At 34.4% G+C, this 22,618-nt stretch overlaps 1 protein-coding gene across 2 annotated transcripts in view; it reads right to left on the minus strand.

Moving 5' to 3' along the window:
* Positions 1-18,501, minus strand: part of LOC100377473 (septin-7-like) — a 38,669-nt gene extending 20,168 nt beyond the window's left edge. For both annotated transcript variants that reach the window (XM_085500237.1, XM_085500236.1), the window contains exons 1-2: positions 18,398-18,501; positions 66-175 (exon numbers count right to left, since the gene is read on the minus strand). In XM_085500237.1, coding sequence (XP_085356363.1) covers positions 66-175; positions 18,398-18,407 — 120 coding nt within the window. In that variant the 5' untranslated portion in view covers positions 18,408-18,501. The remainder of the gene's footprint in view (positions 1-65; positions 176-18,397) is intronic.
* Positions 18,502-22,618: the final 4,117 nt, after the last annotated feature.

Below are 22,618 nucleotides of genomic sequence, written 5' to 3' on the forward strand. Positions count from 1 at the left end.
CTTCAGGATATGTTTGCAAACTGTGATCTGGTGGTGAGTTGGGTATGGAGGGTCATATTACTTACTGAGACAGTTTTCTTGATCCTCAGTGATGGACCTGGATACTCCTTGTCATTATAGATATCTGTCAGGAATAGTGAGTTTATCAGTGTACTTTTACCAAGACCAGACTCCCCTGAAAAGAAGAACAAAACACATTAAACACCATGCAACACCTTACACATTGCAAAATATGCATAAATTTCTGGACGGTTCAGTTTTTCCTGACACATAAATTAGGCTTTCACATTTGCCTGATGTCTAAATTATTAGTAACAGTAGACAACAAAATTAAGTAAAGTATGTGAAAGCAAATGTTATTTTTGTACAAGATTCACAATCACTGAACAGACATTGTAGTGTATATTAATTTAAAACGCTGATACCTTGCTATACCTGCATATATAAAAATTCACATTAGGTGTAACGTGTAAAGCTATTTGTAGCTTTCACTTGGTTCACTCCCATTTTAATAATATTATTTTTGTATTTAAGAGAGTTTATTTATCCAGCATGCTTCCAAAAATTGAATTTGAACAATGGACCGCATTGTTCAGCAGTATTGTTCTGTTTTTTCCATGACAAGTTAGGTCAAAGCATGATAAAAATAGTGAAGGGCCTTCAATTACTTAAATGGCACTAACAACACAGGTACATGTGCAGTAAAGTGCTACCTGGAGAGGGGATACATTTCAGGAATCATTTCACAGTTCACTGCTTCGTGCAGGATGTCTAAACTAAACAGGTCACAATTTTCTTAGCTGTTTAAAAGTAACTGGTGGAAATAGTGGTACAATTATTACAAAGGCGACACTGTCAAACAGGTATGAAGAAGTGAATGAGATGAGATCTGGTTATTTGTACCACTGACTGTCAGAACTCCTTTAAGAAAGTTGGTTTGATTAGTTGCAGTTGTGAAATGCTTTGGCAAACAAATGAAAATGGAGATTAACATAGCTATGCCAGTGGAGTAAAGCTCAGCAAGGTACTAGTACTAGGCTACACATTGTATATATTCTCATACTTTGTTCATATACCTTGAAATGTTATAGCAAATAGTCTTATTTTTCTAGTACAATTAAAATTACCATTAAAAAAAAGAGGTTACTGTAATGTTCAAAATTCTGAAATAAACATATACATAATGTAAGATCACCACATATTTTTAGCAAAACGATCTCAAAAAATGTTTTTTTTTAATAGTTTACAATTGGTTCCTATGACAGAAAAGTGCCATCATATCCCCAAATTATTCATTGCCTAATGCTACAAAAAATGATATATACAACTGTCATGACAAAATTGTGGAATTTTGAATATTAGTATAAGTTATCCATGGCAGAATGTGTTTACACGGAATCCTATGGTTTCTATGGTCACAGTAAGTAATAATGAATCACTATACACCAAATGCAATTTTTGGTTTATAAGCATTTCTATTTGAGATGTGCTTCTAATAAAGCAAATACAGTACTATACATGACAACGCTCATACTGAATAATTAATCAAGAATAAATAAACCAGATCATGTCAAGAACATTTTATATTTTATTAGGCATCATGAACTCAAAAACCGAGAACTTGTGATTCTGCATGTGGTGTCACTGTCTATCCATCACCTTCAAATCAGATCAAAGAAAGCTTAGAAAGAACTCCAGTGTGCTGAGAGTATTGAAGACACATTAAAAATTAATTCAAAATTACTTGTACATGAGATATTGATAGAAAAGCTGAAAACTAATTATGTACATCAGGTAACTAATATGAACAGAACAGAACAAAAAAATTATGAATTATTATGCTAATTAGAGAATTAATATGAACAAATTTTAACCCAAAATTAATCAGGCCTGTCTATTGTCCTAGAGCATTTATGTACCAAATTTTATTCAAATGTGATGATCAGTAATTGAGATATCAGTGTTAATTAATTATGTTAATTAGGAGATTAATAAGCATAAATATTTACCAAAAACTAATTGGGTTTCTGCATAGTTCTCTTTAAAAGTTTCATTAAAATCCAATTTGTGGTTCTTTATATATCAGTGGAACATAATGCAAATTCGGTAATTAATATCCAATTAAAACTAATTAGGTCTCTGCATAATCCTAGAAGATCTATGTAGCAAGTCTCATTGAAATATGATGATTACTACTTGATATATCAAAAGCTGAAAATTAATTAATTATGCAAATTAGATAATTAATATGTACTCATATTACCCTAAAAACTATCAGGTTTGTGCAGTGTCCTATGACATCTATGTACCAAGTGTCATTGAAATGTGATGATTACTACTTGAAATATCAAAAGCTGAAAATTAATTAATTATGCAAATTAGGTAATTAATATATACTGATATTAGCCTAAAACTATCAGGTTTGTGCAGTGTCCTAAGACATCTATGTACCAAGTGTCATTGAAATGTGATGATTACTACTTGAAATATCAAAAGCTGAAAATTAATTAATTATGCAAATTAGGTAATTAATATATACTGATATTAGCCTAAAACTATCAGGTCTGAGCAGTGTCCTATGTCTATGTTCCAAATTTCATTGAAATGTGATGATTACTACTTGAAATATCAGAAGCTGAAAATTAATTAATTATGCAAATTAGGTAATTAATATGTACTCGTATTACCTTAAAAACTATCAGGTCTGTGCAGTGTCCTATGACATCTATGTACCAAGTGTCATTGAAATGTGATGATTACTACTTGAAATATCAAAAGCTGAAAATTAATTAATTATGCAAATTAGGTAATTAATATGTACTCATATTACCTTAAAAACTATCAGGTCTGTGCAGTGTCCTATGACATCTATGTACCAAGTTTCATTGAAATGTGACAATTACTACTTGAAATATCAAAAGCTGAAAATTAATTAATTATGCTAATTAGGTAATTAATATCTACTGATATTACCCTAAAAACTTTCAGGTTTGTGCAGTGTCCTATGACATCTATGTACCAAGTTTTATTGAAATGTGATGATTAGTACTTGAGATATCAGTGGAAAAGCCGAAAATTGATTAATCATTATGCAAATTAGGTAATTAATATTGCACAGATTTTTACCCAAAACTAATCAAATCTGCGCATTAGTTTGGAGCATCTGTGTGCCAAGTTTCATCAAAATCCAATGAGTGGTTCTTTAGATATCAGTGGAACAGTCATGAAACAGCCAAAAATCAGCTAATTATCATGCAAATTAGGTAATTAATATGCATGGATTTCTACCAAAACCTAATCAAATCTGCGCATTGGTCCAGAGCATCTATGCACCAAGTTTCATCAAAAACTGATGTATGGTTCTTGAGATATCAGTGGAACAGACGGACACACATACACACACACACACATACAGGTGTCCCATGAATTGTGGAGCCACCATTGAATTAACTTTTAATATAGTTGAATTAACTTTTAATATAGTTGAATTAACTTTTAATATAGTTGCGATATGAACTCGATTAAAACGCGTTCCTATATAGGGTTGTGTTTTAGTTGGAGTTTAATTAAACTCAATTACAATGCAATACAATGGAAAATTGCACTTTAATTAAAGGGGAACTAAATAGAGCCTATTTTGGTGTTTGTATTTATCAAGTTATGTATATTGATAATAAATTTGAAAAAAAAATGTAAAAAAAATGATTATCTTCAGAATTATGATGATTTAAATATGAGAAACCATAAACCTGCGAAGGACTTCCGTTTGCGCCATCTTGCCATAAAAAAACGCCCTCATGAGGAATAAACAGGTAAGGTAACAAAGCATGATGACGAAATAGTATCTGATTAAATATAAGCAACTTAGGGAGCCATAGCTGGCTGGACTGGTGAATTGACTTCTAGTTTAGGTTGTTTCGACTTTTACGTTAATGTTATTTACAAGCGTATCAACATACAAACATTATGGATGTGCCATTGATCGAGACAGGCATTTTGTTTTGTTTTTTGTCTATCTAATAAATGCTGTTTCCAGTACTGCACTGTGCGGCGTGCAAATTATTCAAAGTCTGGATGCTGGAGTTTGCTATCTTGAGTTCGTAGGGTGGTGGTGGAAACATTTTCGTCCATGTATTCACGGGGCTGCACTGGCAAATCATGGGACAAGTGTCACAGGAACACCAAGCAGATTGTTCACAGACTTCCGTGTAATTTGAAATAAAACTTTCATCCGAACAAGGGGCATCGTCGACGATATACTCTCATCACTCACACTGGACTGATCTGAATTGTCACAGTATACCGTACTTCCCTGATCATAAGCCCGGAGGCATGAACACGTAAAGGAAAAGTAAGGGATGAGCTTGTACTCGAGGACCAACTCAGAAAAAATGATTTTGTTTTGGGGTTAAACACTGTAACCATCTTGCAAACAACGAAAAATTATCCAAAAAAAATATTCGTTCACCACGCCGGGCTCAGGAAAATAATACTTATTTTTGAAAAAAAAATGCGTCATTGATTTGAACAATACTTACAATGAAGAAACAAACATGTTCATAAAAAACACACACATTTTATTACAATACGATTTACATACCGTCTGAATTTACGGTGAAATAATGGGTGGGTCTGTGAGGAAACGGTGGACGAAGGCGTTTATCATTATCTTCGTTTTGGTATGTTTTCGATCGTACGCAAACTCTCGACGCAAAACAATTTTCCACCATGAGGTTTTTCAGCACGATTTGACCTGGAACAACTTCCTTTGACATAACAGGTCATGTCTTTCATTAACCAATCAAAATGATGTGTCGTAATGATGAAATTTTCCGATTATTGACGATTTTTTTAGCGCAATGCGGAAGTGAATTACCGCAATGTTAAAATGCGATCTGTAGCACTGATTGCAACGAAAAAACGATGATTTTTTTCCCTAAAAACTGGCGATTCGCAATTTCCGAAATATAAACGACGGTTAATAGTAACCGTGGGTAAACTGAGTGTGGAGGAAGAATTTAAACACCTTTCTCGGTCGCCAACATGTCTCATCGTTCAAACCCTAGGCCTTTCATGATAGTCTCAAAGTAAACCATGCCCAATATCCAGGTACACGCCTTGACGATCACATTTTTGGCTTTTCGAAGGCTACTACTCAAAGAAATATGGATTACTCCAGAATTGCAACATCGATGTTCATCCTGAGTAAATGACAGAATAGAAACGATGCGAATCACGTTGTGTATGTTTGCCATGCACTCTGAACTTGAAATTAATGCGAGTTTTCTCATAAAACTAAAAGCATGAACCAAACTAACATGCCAATCACGATTATTATGAAATGAAACGCCTTTTACACGCATATTTTAAAGAATATCGTCGACGCCCAGTAAAAACACTCTGGGCTTATAATCGTGAATGCCCTCAACTCGATAAATACCAAGTAAAAACATAGGGATGGGCTTCATACTCGGGAGGGGTTTAAGATCGGGGAAGTACGGTACTTTAACGCAATTGGGCTTTCACTCTCAGAATACTGTGGTTCAAACGCATAAGGCTCTAACCCAAGTTTTAAAAAGCACATTGTGCATATAAAAGTTGAGTTTATACTAATAGTACACAATGCTTGGCAGCGTGAACGGCTATGTACAATGGCGTATACGAATGCGATCAGATACTAAAACGTCATAGCTTTGAAAAGTACCCGGATGTTAAATATGTTCGTTCGTTAATTATTCCCCTCCATGAATGGCCTCCATGGCAAGCACTTCAAATGCTTATCCAAGCTACAGTTATAATTAAAACAAAATTAAACCACTGCAATATTATTTCGAATACAGTTTAGAATATACACAACTATAAATTAAGGCCGCATTTAGGTTCGCTTTAAGTTTAATTAAACTAGAGTTGAATATCCCGTGACTGAACATAGAAATGTTTGCGAAGCTTAGGTTTAGTATCGGGGTAAGGTATGGTATAATTATATTAATATTAATATAACGTGAACCATACCTTCCCCGATACTAAACCTAAGCTTCGCAAACCTGACTTAAATTCGATTAAATATTAATATAAATTATGAAACATTGTGGAGCCACCAATTTGGGGCTCCACTTGTACAAAGGGCTCCACTTTGTTTGTGTATGTCTGGTCTACAGGCTTCACTTCTACGTCTACACCAACACACACACACACACACACACATACACACATACATACAGACACACTAACTGCAAAGACTCCCTTTTTGTGCTTCGCACACGGGAGTCAAAAACACTACCTAATTTACTGAACTGGATGGTTTACATTAAGAGAGGAGAACAAGCCGGGCTTTGTTCAAGTTATAGCCTCAGCTTATGCTTCATTACAATTGTATATTGACATAGATGGACGTATTTGACTATTACTATACCAGATGTCTCTAAATGTGAGCCATGGAGGCACAGGTCACAGTATAAATTTCAATATTGTACACTGGAAGAAAGTCACTGTTAACTCTGAGCTCAGTCACCCATGAGTAACCTAATGCTAGGGACCTTTTGCTATATTTTAAGATCAGGGCTGGAGTGTTGACACTCATTGCTATTTCAAACAGCTGAACAGTAACTTGCTTGTCCTAACAACTATAGTAAATATGCGAATCATTCTTTTATGGACGCATTCCACTAGAGTAAATAATTTATTTTAGATGGAATTAATTTTCACTGAAGACATTTTGGTTATTTTGTACGAGTTTATTTTCACTAATTTAGTCAAATGTAATATATAGTAAAATGGGTATTTTCACTGGATTTTATTTTCAGATTCATCCCTTCAGAGAAAATAAAAAAAAAACAGGTAAAAATAAAATACTTTACAGTATAGAAGACATTGCTTGTCGAAAAACGGAATAAATGGGAAAAAATGGGAAAAAATGGCGTCTGAAGCTAATGTGTTAAGAAACGCTCGTATTGTGGCTTATTCAAAATTAGATCATAGCTGTAAAATCAGTCAAGGTATATGTAAAGGCACATGGCAAGGACTATTCAATTTTCTTAGAAATGAAAGCAAAACAAATTCTTTCATATACAGTACTTCAGATTGTAATTAATGATTTCCAGAAAGACAACGGAGCATATCAGAATACTTGTGCTTATAAACATTACACAGGATGTGGTCAAACAATGTATGAATGGATGGGTGGTGGTTGGGTGGCGAGAATCAATGGGCACCATTGACCAATAGATGATGAGACTGCAAAAGTAGGTCAGACATGGTACCGGACATGAGTCATTCAGTAAGCACAATGAGTCATTAGTACTTGTAGGGGTTTTACCTCCATTCACATCAATTCTATAGATTTACGTACACATACATACATACATACATTGGAGGATGAAATCAGAGTACATTCAATTCAAGTAGTAGTGACTCATCCATGCATGGTACACTCAGTTGAACCGAGTTGAACACTGACAATGTGAAAAACAGCCATCAAAACATTCTGGATTGAACACTGGCGATATGAATAACAGCCATCAAAACATTCTGGATTGAACACTGGCGATATGAATAACAGCCATCAAAACATTCTGGATTGAACACTGGCGATGTGAATAATAGCCATCAAAACATTCTGGATTGAACACTGGCGATGTGAATAATAGCCATCAAAAATACTAAGTTGAACACTGGCAATGTGAATAACAGCCATCAAAACATTCTGGATTGAACACTGGTGATATGAATAACAGCCATCAAAACATTCTGGATTGAACACTGGCGATGTGAATAATAGCCATCAAAAATACTAAGTTGAACACTGGCAATGTGAATAACAGCCATCAAAACATACTGAGTTGAACACTGGCAATGTGAATAACAGCCATCAAAACATACTGAGTTGAACACTGGCAATGTGAATACTGTTTTGTTTTCAATTTCAATCTAACACGTGCTGAAGTGTTGACTTTTTTCTTTCAAAGAAATGTTAAGAGGTGGGCACAAGTCAGTCTTGATTAGCCTTGGTGAAGTATATCTATATATGTTATTACTTCAGTTTACAAATTTGCAATTCAACAGACAGACAATTGGCAGTAACTACCCACATTCTGCGTCACGAATCATGCATGCACCGACTGCTATGCAAATAAAAACAGATGCGACATGGATTTGGTTATCAATATTCAGGACCGATTGATTTTACTAAAGGGAATTGCTAACTCAATATCCTTCACAACTGTTAATTCATAGTTTTGGCTCAATGTTAACCCTTCTCAGTGAAGTGCGACTCATGATTAAACACTTCTAAGTCAATTGAACAGATATTTATGATCACCATATTTATGATCATATGAAATCAGTGAAATTGAAGCCAAAAGATTGAATAATTGTAAAAAAAAAAAAAAAAAAAAAAATTAGCAGTACCGGTAGTTAGGATTACACATTCTACGAATTTATTAAAATTTACCTCACAATGTATACAATCAAGTACACTGGACACACTACAAGTATTTGAAGCTCTTACAAATTAAAAAATTATATTTATTTTATGTTTGATAAAAAAATACAATTAATTTTGACCACAGATGTACATGTATCTGCAAATTAAGTAAGTACATACAAATAGAGTAAATACGGTATTCTCATTGGATCTGGTTGAATCGAGACACAAACAGACATCCTATAAAAATCAGACATTTTAATATATCAAATGGGCTAATAAATTGCTGAATCAAATTTTTTGAACTCACAATGAACTAAGCCAATCATATCCATGATTTCTATTAGAACCAGATAACACAGCAACAAGACAGATAACATAACATCAATTGTCATTTGCATGCAATGAGCTAAAAATAGATCAATATACATCAATATACATGTGCATGACATTAATATAATTCAAATATTTGTATTATAATCACGCTGTGAAGATAAAAACTAAACAGCATATACATGCTTGCAAGTGTCCATCTATATGTACATGTAGACGCCGCCTGTCCGCAATATCTAAATTTTATTAGGTCATCACTAACAATGAAATTACTAATAACTAAATAACAGTTGAGGAAGTGGTTGGATATTATATTTAATATAATACATGCATGCACAAATAGGCATCCATATAAGGAGAACATTTTGTCAGACAGCATTTATTTCACAGGATATAAACAGAGACAGTGCATCATTTCCTCTTGCAGCAGTTTTCTCACTATTTTTATATTTATATGAATATAATGTACATGTATTAGGATATTTCCTATGCTGCACAACATATTATACGCTAGAAATATAGAACACACAGGTAAAAACACAGTGAAACACGTAATTGCATTACATAGTCTTTGTGAGTTCTCAAAGTTTAATAAATATATAGATTGAACATAAACAGTCAGAGAATATGGCTTCAAAACTGCATTCACTAAAACGAAATGATTGTACAAAACAAAGTGACATGCATTAATTAAGAACCCATTAAGTTCGATATACATACCAAGTTTGAAAAAAAAAAAATCAAGATCCAGACTAGGAATTGCAGAATGCTTGATTTTAATGAATTTTTTTAACATTAACAACTACAATACGACCATCTTGAATGGATCACCAAATAAATATGCACATGTGGGACATGATGAATGATATATATATTTATTATACATCTGTCACAGTAACGACACAAGTTACAGCGTGGCGTAATTTTGCGGTATTTTACAGGATATTTTCTTCCTACTATATTAGGAAATGCGAATTCCAAAAATATGGAATGATTACGCACGTAAACGTCCTCTAATAATAAAAACAAACATGGCTGCCACCAGAGTCATACTCCACACAAAGAAGTTCGCCGATTCTGTTTTGAAATTTGGCATTTCCATGGTGTATCCTTGAAGGAAAAGATGTATAATAATAAGGTTATTACGAGAATACCTCAAAGTTTGCACTCAGACAGTATGCCGCGCATCTAACTCCGCTGCACGTCGGTCGATATTCCAACTGTACTATTTTCGTGCATACATATGTACTTCGAGGTATTCTAGTAATAACCTTATAATATTATAATATATTATAAGTTTGAACATCAAGAGTCATTATTGTAAAGATATAGCTCCAGAACTGCATTGGTTAAAGCAGAACGGCCACCAGTTGGCCATTTTGACATTTGATCTGAAAAACAAGCAATTTGCATCCAGGTCCCATAATGCATGTACTAAGTTTGAACTGAATCTGTCCATACCTGACCAAGATCCAGTTCTGGAATGTTAGAAATGCTCTATTTTGATGAATTTTTAACACCAAAATAGCTGCGATTTGCCTATTCTGAATCAGATCATGAAACATACAGATGTGCATATGTTGCATATGAATGTGATCGGACCAGGCCGAAAAACAGGTGGCGACACATGCACACACAAAGGTCAAAACCTAAGTATCCATTTCTGGAATGAGTCCAAACTGGGACTAACTAATGAAAGCTTGCCCTGGTCAAACTCAACCTTTTCACAGCTAATACTATTTTGTAAAGGCTGTATTTTCATCAAAATAAATCGTGCAGGGTACACAAATCGAATTGGAATCATTCTAGTAATTTTGCATCTTTTTATATTGCCAGCCATTTTAAATGTTGAGAGTACAATTCTTCCGATTGATTAATAAATAGAATTTGGCAGTGGATAATCAAAGACCTACTGGGTCAAAGAACAGGCACAAGTTTCAACTTGTTGAATAGTAAAGGCAAGCAAGATAAAATACTGTATGACCCACTACAGAGTCCCAGACAAGTTTCAGATGAGTTAGGCGTTTGATTTAGCTGAATGAAAACTATTTATTTATTTATTGTTTATACTGGATAGCATTGAAAACAAGAAAGAATATTTTTTATTTCTCGAGTGTGAAAACGAGCAAGGATTACGGTTGTGACCCCACAATTTTATTTTAATAATTCTACAAATTCAGACTGCTTTATTTTCAATAATTCCAATAATTAGCCTATTATGAAATCATTATTTAAAAGTGTTTCAAACTAATAATTACCATTAAGGTAACTGTAACCTCAAAAATAAATTTCAAAGCACCCTTGTCAGTGTTAATAAGCCATGATATCCATGTTCATCTTCCCTTCAGTGAGTAAACAACATCACACTTACAGATGCATTTTAAATGAGGAACAAACTTTTGACCTATGCCTTTGTCATCTCACAATTACTATAACTATGTTGTTTAGCTTATGCCATCTGCCACTGTAAGCTTCTAGCACACCAAATAATCTTGCACAAGAGCATAAAAGTTGTCTCCACTAATTTTTAGGTACCGGTAATCAAATTTAAAAGCACATCTTGAATTAGTGTTCGAATTGTACTGTACTGTAAAATGTATTAGACGTCGTGACTTCTTTTAAATGGTAAAATGCCAAAGAAGGGATGCTGATTCTATTAAGAACATCTACATATATGAGAAATGATGAATTTTTTTTCTCGATTGTTCACACAAAAAAATGGGTGTGGCTTCTAATACAGATTTTGAGCAAGCAAATGTTAAATAAATTGTATTTTATCAATATAGCATTAATGAACATTGCAGATAACCATGACTTAAACAGATATGAACCAGGGTAAACTCGAAAAATTTAACATTATATTTGTCTAGAAAATAACGAGATTGGTACTGTTGCAACAAAAACATTTATAACTTGATCAAAAGTTTGAGATGCTGAAGTTAAAAATTGTCTTACATACTGTATGTACAGAATGCTAAATAATATTTTGGTAGCTACGCAAAGGTGAACCCGCAAAAATATTGTTTGGTGGTCAAATAATACTGGTTCTTGCGGCTGCCTAAAAATGGTCACTATAAGAAGGTGGTCTTTATATAGAGGTGGTCAATAACAAGGTTTGACTGCACTATAGATGGCTGAAACGTGTACAGTAACAGGAATAACGAAAAAATAAGCAAACCCATACCCATAACCCAAATACGAAAACTGATAAAAATACCTCAGAGTGAGAGAAAATGCGCAAGTAATTTGAAAGGAACTATCAAATGCACTTAGCTGGGTTTTCTTTTCACTCATTTTGCCGACAGCTAAATGCCCCATATTAAAAACCAGCAAAAGTTAAGAATAGAACAAATTGTTCTCAGTGAATTTGAAACCTTGTGAATATTCTTACAACATCAAATCCACAACTACACCCAATGAATATTTCTCTTTATATTGCTAGGGCTTCACTGCAGGGGAATCCACAGAAAGTACCTTCAATGACTTTCTAAAAAGCCCTTTTATGGTTTGTATGAATTGTTCATATAAGTAGGGTTTGATCTTTAGTATTCTGAGGGCACCCGAATTCAAGGTCGAAATTTCTAAAAATGCCTTGAACTGATCTTGTGAAGTAATCACTGAAAGGCATCAAGGCATTCAGGCTGGGCATCAAGGCAATAGGTGATTTTCCGTACAACAGCGAGTTCTAGCGTGTTGCGTGAAAGTCGTGCACTGAACGTCTGTCGCAAAAATCGAACGGTTTGATTTTGAACTCAAATTTTTTTATTCCGTAGCTCACATTGAAAGGCCGATTTTTGACAGGGAAATATTCTGTTTGAATACCCTTAACTTCATCAAAATTGACCATCATCAAATGTGTACAGCACATTATTAAGCATCGGAATATCCCCCAAAATACTTTCGCGTTTGTTGAATCCCACTACGACGCTATGACCTTTGTTTGTCCTGTTTTTACCTTTGATTTCTCGCATAACACGGGATCTCGCAGTGAACGGAAAATGATCTATTGCTGCCATGGTCTCCGTGAATTTTGAACACTAAACAAGTGTATTATAATATAAAGTATAAACATATGTATATTCTGATGGAGATATTTTACACGTAACAAGTTATTCATATTACATAAGCGATCTTGAACCACTTTTATTGATCCTCATATGAATGGTTTGTCCACTGTAGTCCAACCAGTTGTACTAACAGTAACACTAATATACCCAGTGAATTGATCACTGGGTGCTCTGCCGGAGCATACTCAGCTGCATGTGACAGATGTGTACGCACAATCATAACACACCAGGCACACACTTTCGGAACCCAAGCTGTCGCATTATGCACTCGCTTCCTTTTGTCCTAGCAGAAGAGAATAATATACAAACCATACAAAATCAACAAACTTACTGCAGACCTATCACTAAAGCTGACATTAAACTGTCAACTGGAACAAAAACCATGAATCAAACAGTGCAAGTTTTATTACGACCCTCTTTACATACTAACTAGCAGAGCAGGCACATTATGTCCAGTCCAAAGACTGCCATTAGTGCAAATCAACTTCATATTTGGATGCTTATTACCAGACTGGACTAACATCTGGTTAGAAAATAATTGGGGAGTGTGTTTGAGGAGAGGATATGAGAAATTAATTAGTTGGATCACACACAAGTCACCAGTGGTGTGGCAGGCCCAACCTACAATTAATACACCACATGAATTCATGGAATGTGTGACAGCTAGCTACTTTGCAGGCAAAACAACAGATGATGCATTGAGCCCTGTTATGATATTGCTGGGTGGGTCACTTAATGTCATGGCCATGACTGCAATAATACACAGGTTAAAAAGCAAGATGGAATGAATCATGTTTTTTCAGAAATTTTTGCACTTTTCCAAGAGCTTAATCTTGCGCTAATGTTTTATTTTGAAATTACTGTCAATTTAATTTCACAGGACAGTGAAAATTGCATGAATTTGTATTACTGAAAATGTCTTAAATAAATTTAACTGTCTTTTGCAGGGAAAACTTAAGTAATCCTTCAATGAGTTGAAACAAATGTAATCAAGTTGAATTAATTCTACTATTTCAAGTAAAGAGTTGTAAGATAATACTGACGACTTTCTTAATTGCAAGATTTTGTAGCTCTGAATATTCCACTGGGGCCTTTAGTAACAGTGGCTTTGACATAAATATCATCTTGAACAAGGTCCTCAAACTTATTAAAATGCAAAAATTTGTTGTATTTAAAATTAAGTTTACAATAAATAAACATAGCATACTGCATGTGTAACAAAGATCTGGGTCATGAGTGTTCACAATAAGACTAATCACTACGGACAAGTAAATGCAAGACATCTCTTCATATTTAAATTTAATCATTGTTACTTTCTGTACGAAACCATACCACTACAAATTATAATAGCTTTTGTAAAAGATTCACCTCACTGTGACCTTTGAATAGGATATTTCAGATGGAATATTGACTCTAGTTACAACTCACATGATTGAAGAATGAGAAGATAGCATCTTTAGTTACCTTACAGCACTGAACAAAATGTGGACCATGTAAAATTAAATAAATGAATCATTATACTCAATAAGATGAGAAACTAGTGCATAGGAAACTAGTTATACCATTGAACTCCACAAACAAAGCCTCTATATCTGTTATAAATAATTTTAACAACAAGCCAATCAGGAAACTTCATTAATTATAAATTCATTAAATTAGTTTAATGACAATGAATCTAATTTTTAAGCAAGAATTAAAATATTTATCAGTTATTCTACAATTTGTGTTCCAAGTGACAATTGTTATTACTATGTATATTACTGTTGAGAATATCATTTTTGTTTTAATTGAGAACACTGAATAATATATTAACGAGTCTAGAACATTTTTAATAAAATACCCAAGCACGAGTAATAGACCATTAAGAATATGTACCACCCACCTGGGTCTCCAATTTTAAAGCGATTAAACACAATATATACTCTGAGCACACAAATAGAAATTGTGTAATTATAGCACAAATTATTAAATTCAAGAACAGACCAAACAACTGGATATGCATATTCAAATACATTGATGGGTAGACATTAGGAATCGCCAAGAGAAAAACAATTAGCATTTCCCATCAAATATTTGAAGTTAATTCATACAGAATATACGTAGGTCCCATTACAAATTTAATTCTAAATTAACAATATCTGAATGTCAAGCAGCAATGAAACCAGAAATTACAAAAAATCGGAGGGCATTTGATTGACATGTATAAACAACACTAGCAAAAATGTCACATATCACATTTTAAATTTTACGGAAGATGTTTTCAGTACACTATTATCCAGAATGTAAAATAAAAAAATGTTTGAACAAATATAGCAATATTGGTTTGATAGAAAATACTGAAAATACTAATTTTTAGTTTAATACCTTATAAATACAAGTATACCCAGGATGCATGTAAATTTTTCAATGAACACATATTCGTCTTCTCAATAACAAAAACAATTATTTAAACATAATCACAAATACTCAGTTATTGACTTTGTCTCTAACATTTATCTATCTGATAATACTGATATGAAAGCTGGTATTGAAAGTTTATTACTGTAAAATACTTTATTTTTCGCTGGAATTAATTTTTCGCTTCAATTAATTTTGAAGGTATTGTCACTGAATTTTTTTTCACTAATTCATCCTTTTAGCGAAAATATTAAAAACAAATTCAAATAAAGTATTTTACAATTATCAGTGGAAAAAATCTGAATAAAATACAACATTTCACTTTGACTCTAAACAAAATACACTGCTATTATTAAACCATTAGAGCTGAGAATGGAGACAAAAAAGTATTTATTACTCACAAGAGTAGGAGATTCTATTGGATGATGCTATTATGTTCTTTCTATACCTGTCTATTTGAGTTAATTTAACAATCACACAGAAAACACACAAACAACAACAGGTCCATGCTTTGTACTAGATGGAAATATGATATTTCTATCCACAGCACTCAGTAGCATTGGCACTTGTTCACTCTTCTGGGACTGAATAAGCTGAAGTGCAGAGTCATGTTCCAGCTTTGAAAGCGGACATTCTCCACTAAACCATGAAGTATTCCACAGCACACTGTACAACACACCAACTATCAATATAAATTAACAGCTGACCCTCACTCACACAACACCCATGCTAAAATGCAATCCAATCCACTTTCTGGTGTATTGAAAAGTAACCAAAAACTTAAACAAACTATGAGAAAGAGAACGCCCTTTGTTTGAAGGGCAACGCTTAGCTATTTGTGAAAACATTCTTTATAGAATTGATTCAGGGCAAAGTTTACTGACCATTACCTCACCACTGCACTGATTCAACAAACCACTGCCAAAACAAGATACCTTGCCAGCCATAGCATGACTAGTTGGATGCATGGTCTTTATGGAAATGCAAGGCCTTAGAAAGATTAAACAAAGTCAAATCATCAGGTTGCAATTGACTTCCTTGCTTACTATATACTATATAGTTACTGTTGACAATGGATATAATCCCATCACAAGTGTTTTCATGAGCTCATATATAACTGTCTTATTCTTCACTCTGATACAATGGCACACCCACCCAGAAGTTGAATCTGGGTCAAATACAATTAAATTAAATTGAGCAATCAAACTAGGTCTAGTGAGGTCTACATGGAATGACTTCAATGACCCAATCTCCCTCACTGTGGTAATACTGCTTCACAACAATATTGGTTATTTGTAGTCCCGTGTATACATTGTGATTTAGCCTGCAAGGTGTACACAGAATACAATACACACATGTCCACTGCAAGTTGGGCCAAGGGGATCTTGTCAACTAGTCTCTCTCGGTTTCTATACAACTTCATCCTTGATTCACATGTGTTCAGTTGCTATAAGATATCCGATTACAACAACTCATCAAAAGAGAAAAAAACCTTTACATATCTTTTTTGGAAGGATTCAGCCTGGGTATACACAAAGGTCCTTTAAAACTTGTGTGTTCAAGTCAATTAAAACTACACATCAAACTTTCATGCTGGCATTAAACATGAAGTTTTTTGAACTTTCTGATATTCAAAATAAAACAGTATTACAGTACAAACTTTTTAAATACTATTTTAGAATACAGTCACAAACAAGTCACAAAGGTGTATCCATTCCAGATTCCGACAAAGTATTCAAGCAAAACAAAAAGTTTTCATCAAGAAAACAACAATTTCACAATAGTTTAATAAAGCTTTTATGACGGATCATAAAAAGTGGACTTCTGCATCACACATATTCTTATTACACTTAAACGTCAATTGAGGTTGTTTTTTCTACCTTTGTTTTTTTTACTGCCCATATGTAAAATTTGGAGTTGGTTGAAGGGCATTGTTATAGCCTGATAACCTCGGACAAAAGATAAACAAGCTGTCAGGTCAAAGTTCACAGCATTGTAGCAAGATGACCTACACAGTGTTAGGAGACAGCATACACTTCAGTGACTACCACTGCATAGTTAGGATAACTTTATATGATCTACCTACACATGCGTATCACAAAGAATCCTGGCTCCATATAATTTATGACTAATTTTGTCATGGTTACATTCTAGCTCAAGTGTTTCAAAGTACAATGATTAACAATTTTTCACCTTGTTCATACACAATTGGTGCCCGAATATCCTGTGAAATAAACAACACCACTGATAAGTGACATCATTGTTTATCAAGCCACACCCTAAACATATTGGTTATAGTATTAATAAGACAACTTGAAATTCATTTAAACAAAAATAATCAGAGGTGTTAACTTTCAAAGTATTGTTGTTAAATTTAAAGGGGAATGACACGTGTATGTCTGAAATGATTTGTTAGCCTATTACAGGTGATTTAAAAACTAGCGTAAACAGTTCAATTTTTAGAGCTAGAAATGTTCATGATTTCTTGCATTCAAGATAGTTACAAGAATTAAATTAATTTCATTGATCTTCAGACTGAAGCGTGATTCATAAACAGGATACTAGCAAAGTAATGATCTGTACACTAAAGCTACATGTATCCCATCAGCGTTTCTATGGCTTCCTTGCGTTGCCATCCTGTACTGTGACACTTGACAACCAGTATCAAATGACAGTTTTCACCAACATTATTTTGTCTACACCCAGTTAAATCCCAAGACACAAAATTAAATTTTCTAAGGCCCCAGTCCAATTACATATCATCATTAGGTTCAAATAAGACTCAATCATCAAACTGTAAATAAAGTAATATCCAGTCCAAGTTGTCTCGAAAATATCTTGTACAATGACACTGGAGATGGGAATTTATACAAGTTGTGTAAAGTAGGTCACCCATTTTCTGTAGCTCTACTCAACCAGTATTTTTGAGTTCAGATCATTTTGAATGCCACACCAACAGCAGGCAATAAAGCATTGTACATGTTGACAGTTCACTAGTTTGGCCTGCCTTACGGGTAAAAAAAAGTTGCTAGAAACGTTACTGCCTTCTAGCATTTAACAATCTAGCAATCGTTTCTGTCCTGTATTCTAGGAGTACTAGAAAAGCGCAAGGATTTACGATCTCTGCAAACAGCAGAGTGATCAAACCTACAATGGAATGTAAACATGTGTTACTTACCAACCACCATTAATGTAAATTCAAAACCTCTTTTCACAGATCTTCGATACACTTGATTTGGAAGATTGGCAAACCCAACGTATCCTTCTAGTTCTTTGGCTTTGGTGTTCTGATATACAAAGACCAGAAAGGAAATTTTAATACATATATTGAGCACGCCACAGGCACTAAAGATCACTTTAATGAAAACAAACAACATGAAACTGAGATCAGGTGAAGGGATTGTGTGATAAAGCAAAAATTAATGGTTCTTACCGCTGTGGTCATTGTTGAGTCGCATGATAGGACAGGATAGCCAGGAAATATCCATGGAGAGAATTGAATATAAAAAATATTAGTCATTTATATTTTATGTGCATCACTTCCTACATAAACTATGGCGTTTTAGCAAACACGTGTTTGGAAGGGTGTGTGTGTGTGTAGACGAAACTAATATCTATTGTTTGAACCGACTGTGTAATTATTTCATTTTGATTAAAAAATAAAGCCAATTGTGTTTTTCGTCCACGTCAATTTAAACGTATATAGAGTAAAATAATAGCGCATTCATTGAACCTGATCAAGATTTAACTATTTTTGAATACAACATTCGAAAAGTGACAAGTATGTTTTTTTTTAAATTACAACGACTTGACGTGTGGACCACAGTACTAGGCAGGCTTAATTAAGCCTTTAAATTCAAAGTTCATTTTCTAGATTTGTCAAGGATAATAAACACCTCGTTTCATCGATAGTATATCATGTGAATACCGTTCACTGGTGGGTCATCCGTACAATGTGATAACATTTGGATTTCAACAAAACGAATAATACGAGGAAGATGTATTACACGGAAAGACGACATAGCACTAGCAGGTTGAAACTTCCGACTTGCCTCGCTCCGCAGACGTCAGTGAATACACCCTGTTTTAAAATAGTGTGTTTTCACTATTTTTTTCCGATGATTCATAATTTTCATTCTATTGAAAATCCGTGTACACATTTAAATAACACTCACAAGCGTTCGAAATGTCTGAAATATAAATAACACTCGTAAAACGTACCCATTTTCTGTAAGTCCAGAGGATAAAATCTCACCGCCACTTTCTAACTCCTATTGTATACGCATGCGCACAAGCTTTACCGGTAGTCCCGGTCCCACGAAGGTTCACGTGTGACGCGAGAATTGTGAATCATCATCAATTTCCGCAGGTACTGTATGAATAAAAAAGTCAGTCAAATACGGGACGCCATCAATCATATTAAAATAAAATCCTAGTTTGAGTTTTTTTTTTTAATTTCATTTTTGTCTTTACATTCTTGTATGTGTTTGATTATATATTGTAATTTATTCATGTTAATCTACAATGTAACTAATCTTTATTGACAAACAAAGCCTATCGAATGTCTACAAATATAGCTCAATTTATGAGAACCGCGTATTATGCAGCTAATTTCTCAATACCCCCGCACAATGTAATGCAATCGCCCCTCGAAAAAAATGTTGGGGCGTCGCCCCTCCAAAATCAAGCTGAAATCCTTTGTGTAAGAAAAAATCGGACCATCAAAATGCAGGAAATAGCGTTTCAGAGGGTCACGATTTCCAAATTTTTAAGGGGGAGCATGTCCCCGGACTCCCTAGTAAGGTCGAGCCTTCGGCGCGAGGTTGGTGAGCAGATCTCGTCCCCATGCTAAATTTCGCGCTGCTGCTTCTGCTAAATCGTTCTCGTAAAGACGAACGAGTCAAAATGAACGAGTTCAGAGTATCGGGTGAGTATACCTCTGATTCCTCAAACACGCCGCCAACGGCAGTAGGTGCTTGGATAATGAAAATACGCCACACAGAGGGCGCACACGTCATTATAAACCTTCTGTAATATAATACCCAAGCTTTCAAATCATCGATTTAAAATTTACACCTATCTCAGCGTTAACTGTAAACTAGTATTTAATTTGCTCTGAAAGCATATAATTGTTATCTTATTTGTGGTGATGTGAACCACATACTGATTTGTGGGTGGTTTTCTGGGATGACATATTCAGACGTCCGGGTATCTGTAAAAGCACAACATTCCTACCAGTCACGCGTTCTAGTGGCGGGGCGTCGAAATTGACGTACGTGAATGAAAGCATTTGTTATTCAAATTTACAGGTCTGTTCGTTTGTGTAGTCGTTCTTCATCTACAATATTATGAAATTTCTTCTCAACATAATATTCATCGATGAATGGCTAAGTACAGAACGTAACGATATTGACGGATTGAAAGGCGTACGTAGACGCCATAGAAACGCGTCGTCGCTAGGGACGCAGTTTATAGAAAAGGTATGGTGTCGTATATTCTCGTGGATGTTTTTCTTATGCATTCTCAATTTCTGACGCAACGAATGACCAGTTAATTTAGCAATTATTGAAAACTTAGGGAGGTGGTAAAATAACTGTTTCCCTCAATTAGTTTTGAACTATTTTTTTTTTCATCAACGCTACTGTCGTAAATGTATTTTTTTTCTGTCAAAAGTGTGCATATACAATGTAATTAGTTTATCTAATTTCGTTGACTTATGACACAGTAAATATATACATGTATAGTTAACTATAATGTGTTGTTCAAATCAATTAACCACGGTCTCTATTACAGTGTCGCAATATCGAACATTTATTCAAATTGCAAAATAAGCGAATACGCACCACTGGCATTCGACATGCCAACTCGGAGGTACAAATTTGCCACCCGCCCGTCCCAAATCTTAATTTCCACATACAAAACCATCAACACACATGCGCTCCGGTGAATAGCCCTGCGGACACCCGGTCGAGCGCCACAGTGACGCCGCAAGTCCACGACAAACCAACCACAAACCAGCACATGTAACAACCCTTAACGCCGAGAAGCAGCACGTGACTCCACCCACACCTCTTACTCATTATATATGATATCACCAGTTTAGAGAGTTTGTGCAAAGCCCTTGTCTGACTATGCACTCTCCCATTTGTACAGTTACCTGAATTAAGAACTCAATTTCTGTGTATTTTATACAAATTCATTAAAAACTGTAAAACTTAATTAATTAGGGATTGGTCAGTTACTTCGGCCTAGGGGGGGGGGGTCGGCAGATTCCATTTTGCCAGCTGTAAATCTCAGTTGACCCACCCCCTATCAAATAAAAAAAAGTGGGTGACCCCCCCCCACATTATATTTTAAAACTTAAAACATGCTGACCCCCCTAAAAAACAAAGAAACATTAACAGTTTTGGCTCTGACATGATTACAAAATGTATTATATGTGCATTGAAAATATCATGGTTTGCCATAATTTTTTAGCGTTTGCATTTAATGGACCTTAGGAGGGGAGGGGAAGCATAAACCCAAAAAATGACTACAGAAAAGGCTGCAGGAAGGAGGGAAATCTATTCTGCTAAAGATAGTAAATAAAAGCAAAGCTGTGGAGTACTTACTCGATAATCGCCCTTATAAGATAGGAAAAGAGGATTTGAATCTAGGCGGTTTGAACTCTTTGAAAACTAAGTTGGATTTAAAATATCTTTCATATCTTATAGACCAGGAAAGCTTTACACCCGAAGCACAGTCTGTGCTTATGAAAACAAAGGAAACTTTGATTTTTGCTTAAATTTGTGTTGGACTTTGGTATTTTACAGAGCAAAATATGCATATTTAAAAGTTAAAAAAAAACAAAAAAACTATTTATTTATTTTTTCATCATTTATTTTAATTTATATATCAGCATTTTCACAAATTTAACTTTTTTGATTTGCTGAACAAAAACTGTCACTGCTCTTTGTACTAATTGCTGTGTTGTCTTTCCGTCTCCTGTTATAATTGGATAAATCCAGTAAATATCTTATACAATAGTGACTTCAGACTTTAAATAAAATAATATGATATCAGCAGCACATGGACTTGGGATGTGTTTAAAACTTAACAGTATAATTGGGGTTCAAGCCGCATTGCATAATCTGTTAGTTATTTGGCAACTTTAACCTCAAAATATTTAGCCTATAACATTTCTTGCATCAACAAATTTATAGGCAATATAGGTAATAGTTATTAAGAACACATTTGTACGATTAACTTTTTTATCGTTTGTTCTGAAATAAATTTTTTAAAAATATATGCATGAGCGCGTGTGTGAATTCTGGAAAACATGATATCAAAAACAGGGTGACCCCCCCCCTATTCGCACAATCAAAAACAGGGTAACCCCCCTACTGATCCACCGACCCCC

The sequence above is a fragment of the Saccoglossus kowalevskii genome, chromosome 6 (assembly GCF_978046115.1).
Source record: "Saccoglossus kowalevskii chromosome 6, keSacKowa6.1, whole genome shotgun sequence".
NCBI classification, from domain to species: domain Eukaryota; kingdom Metazoa; phylum Hemichordata; class Enteropneusta; family Harrimaniidae; genus Saccoglossus; species Saccoglossus kowalevskii.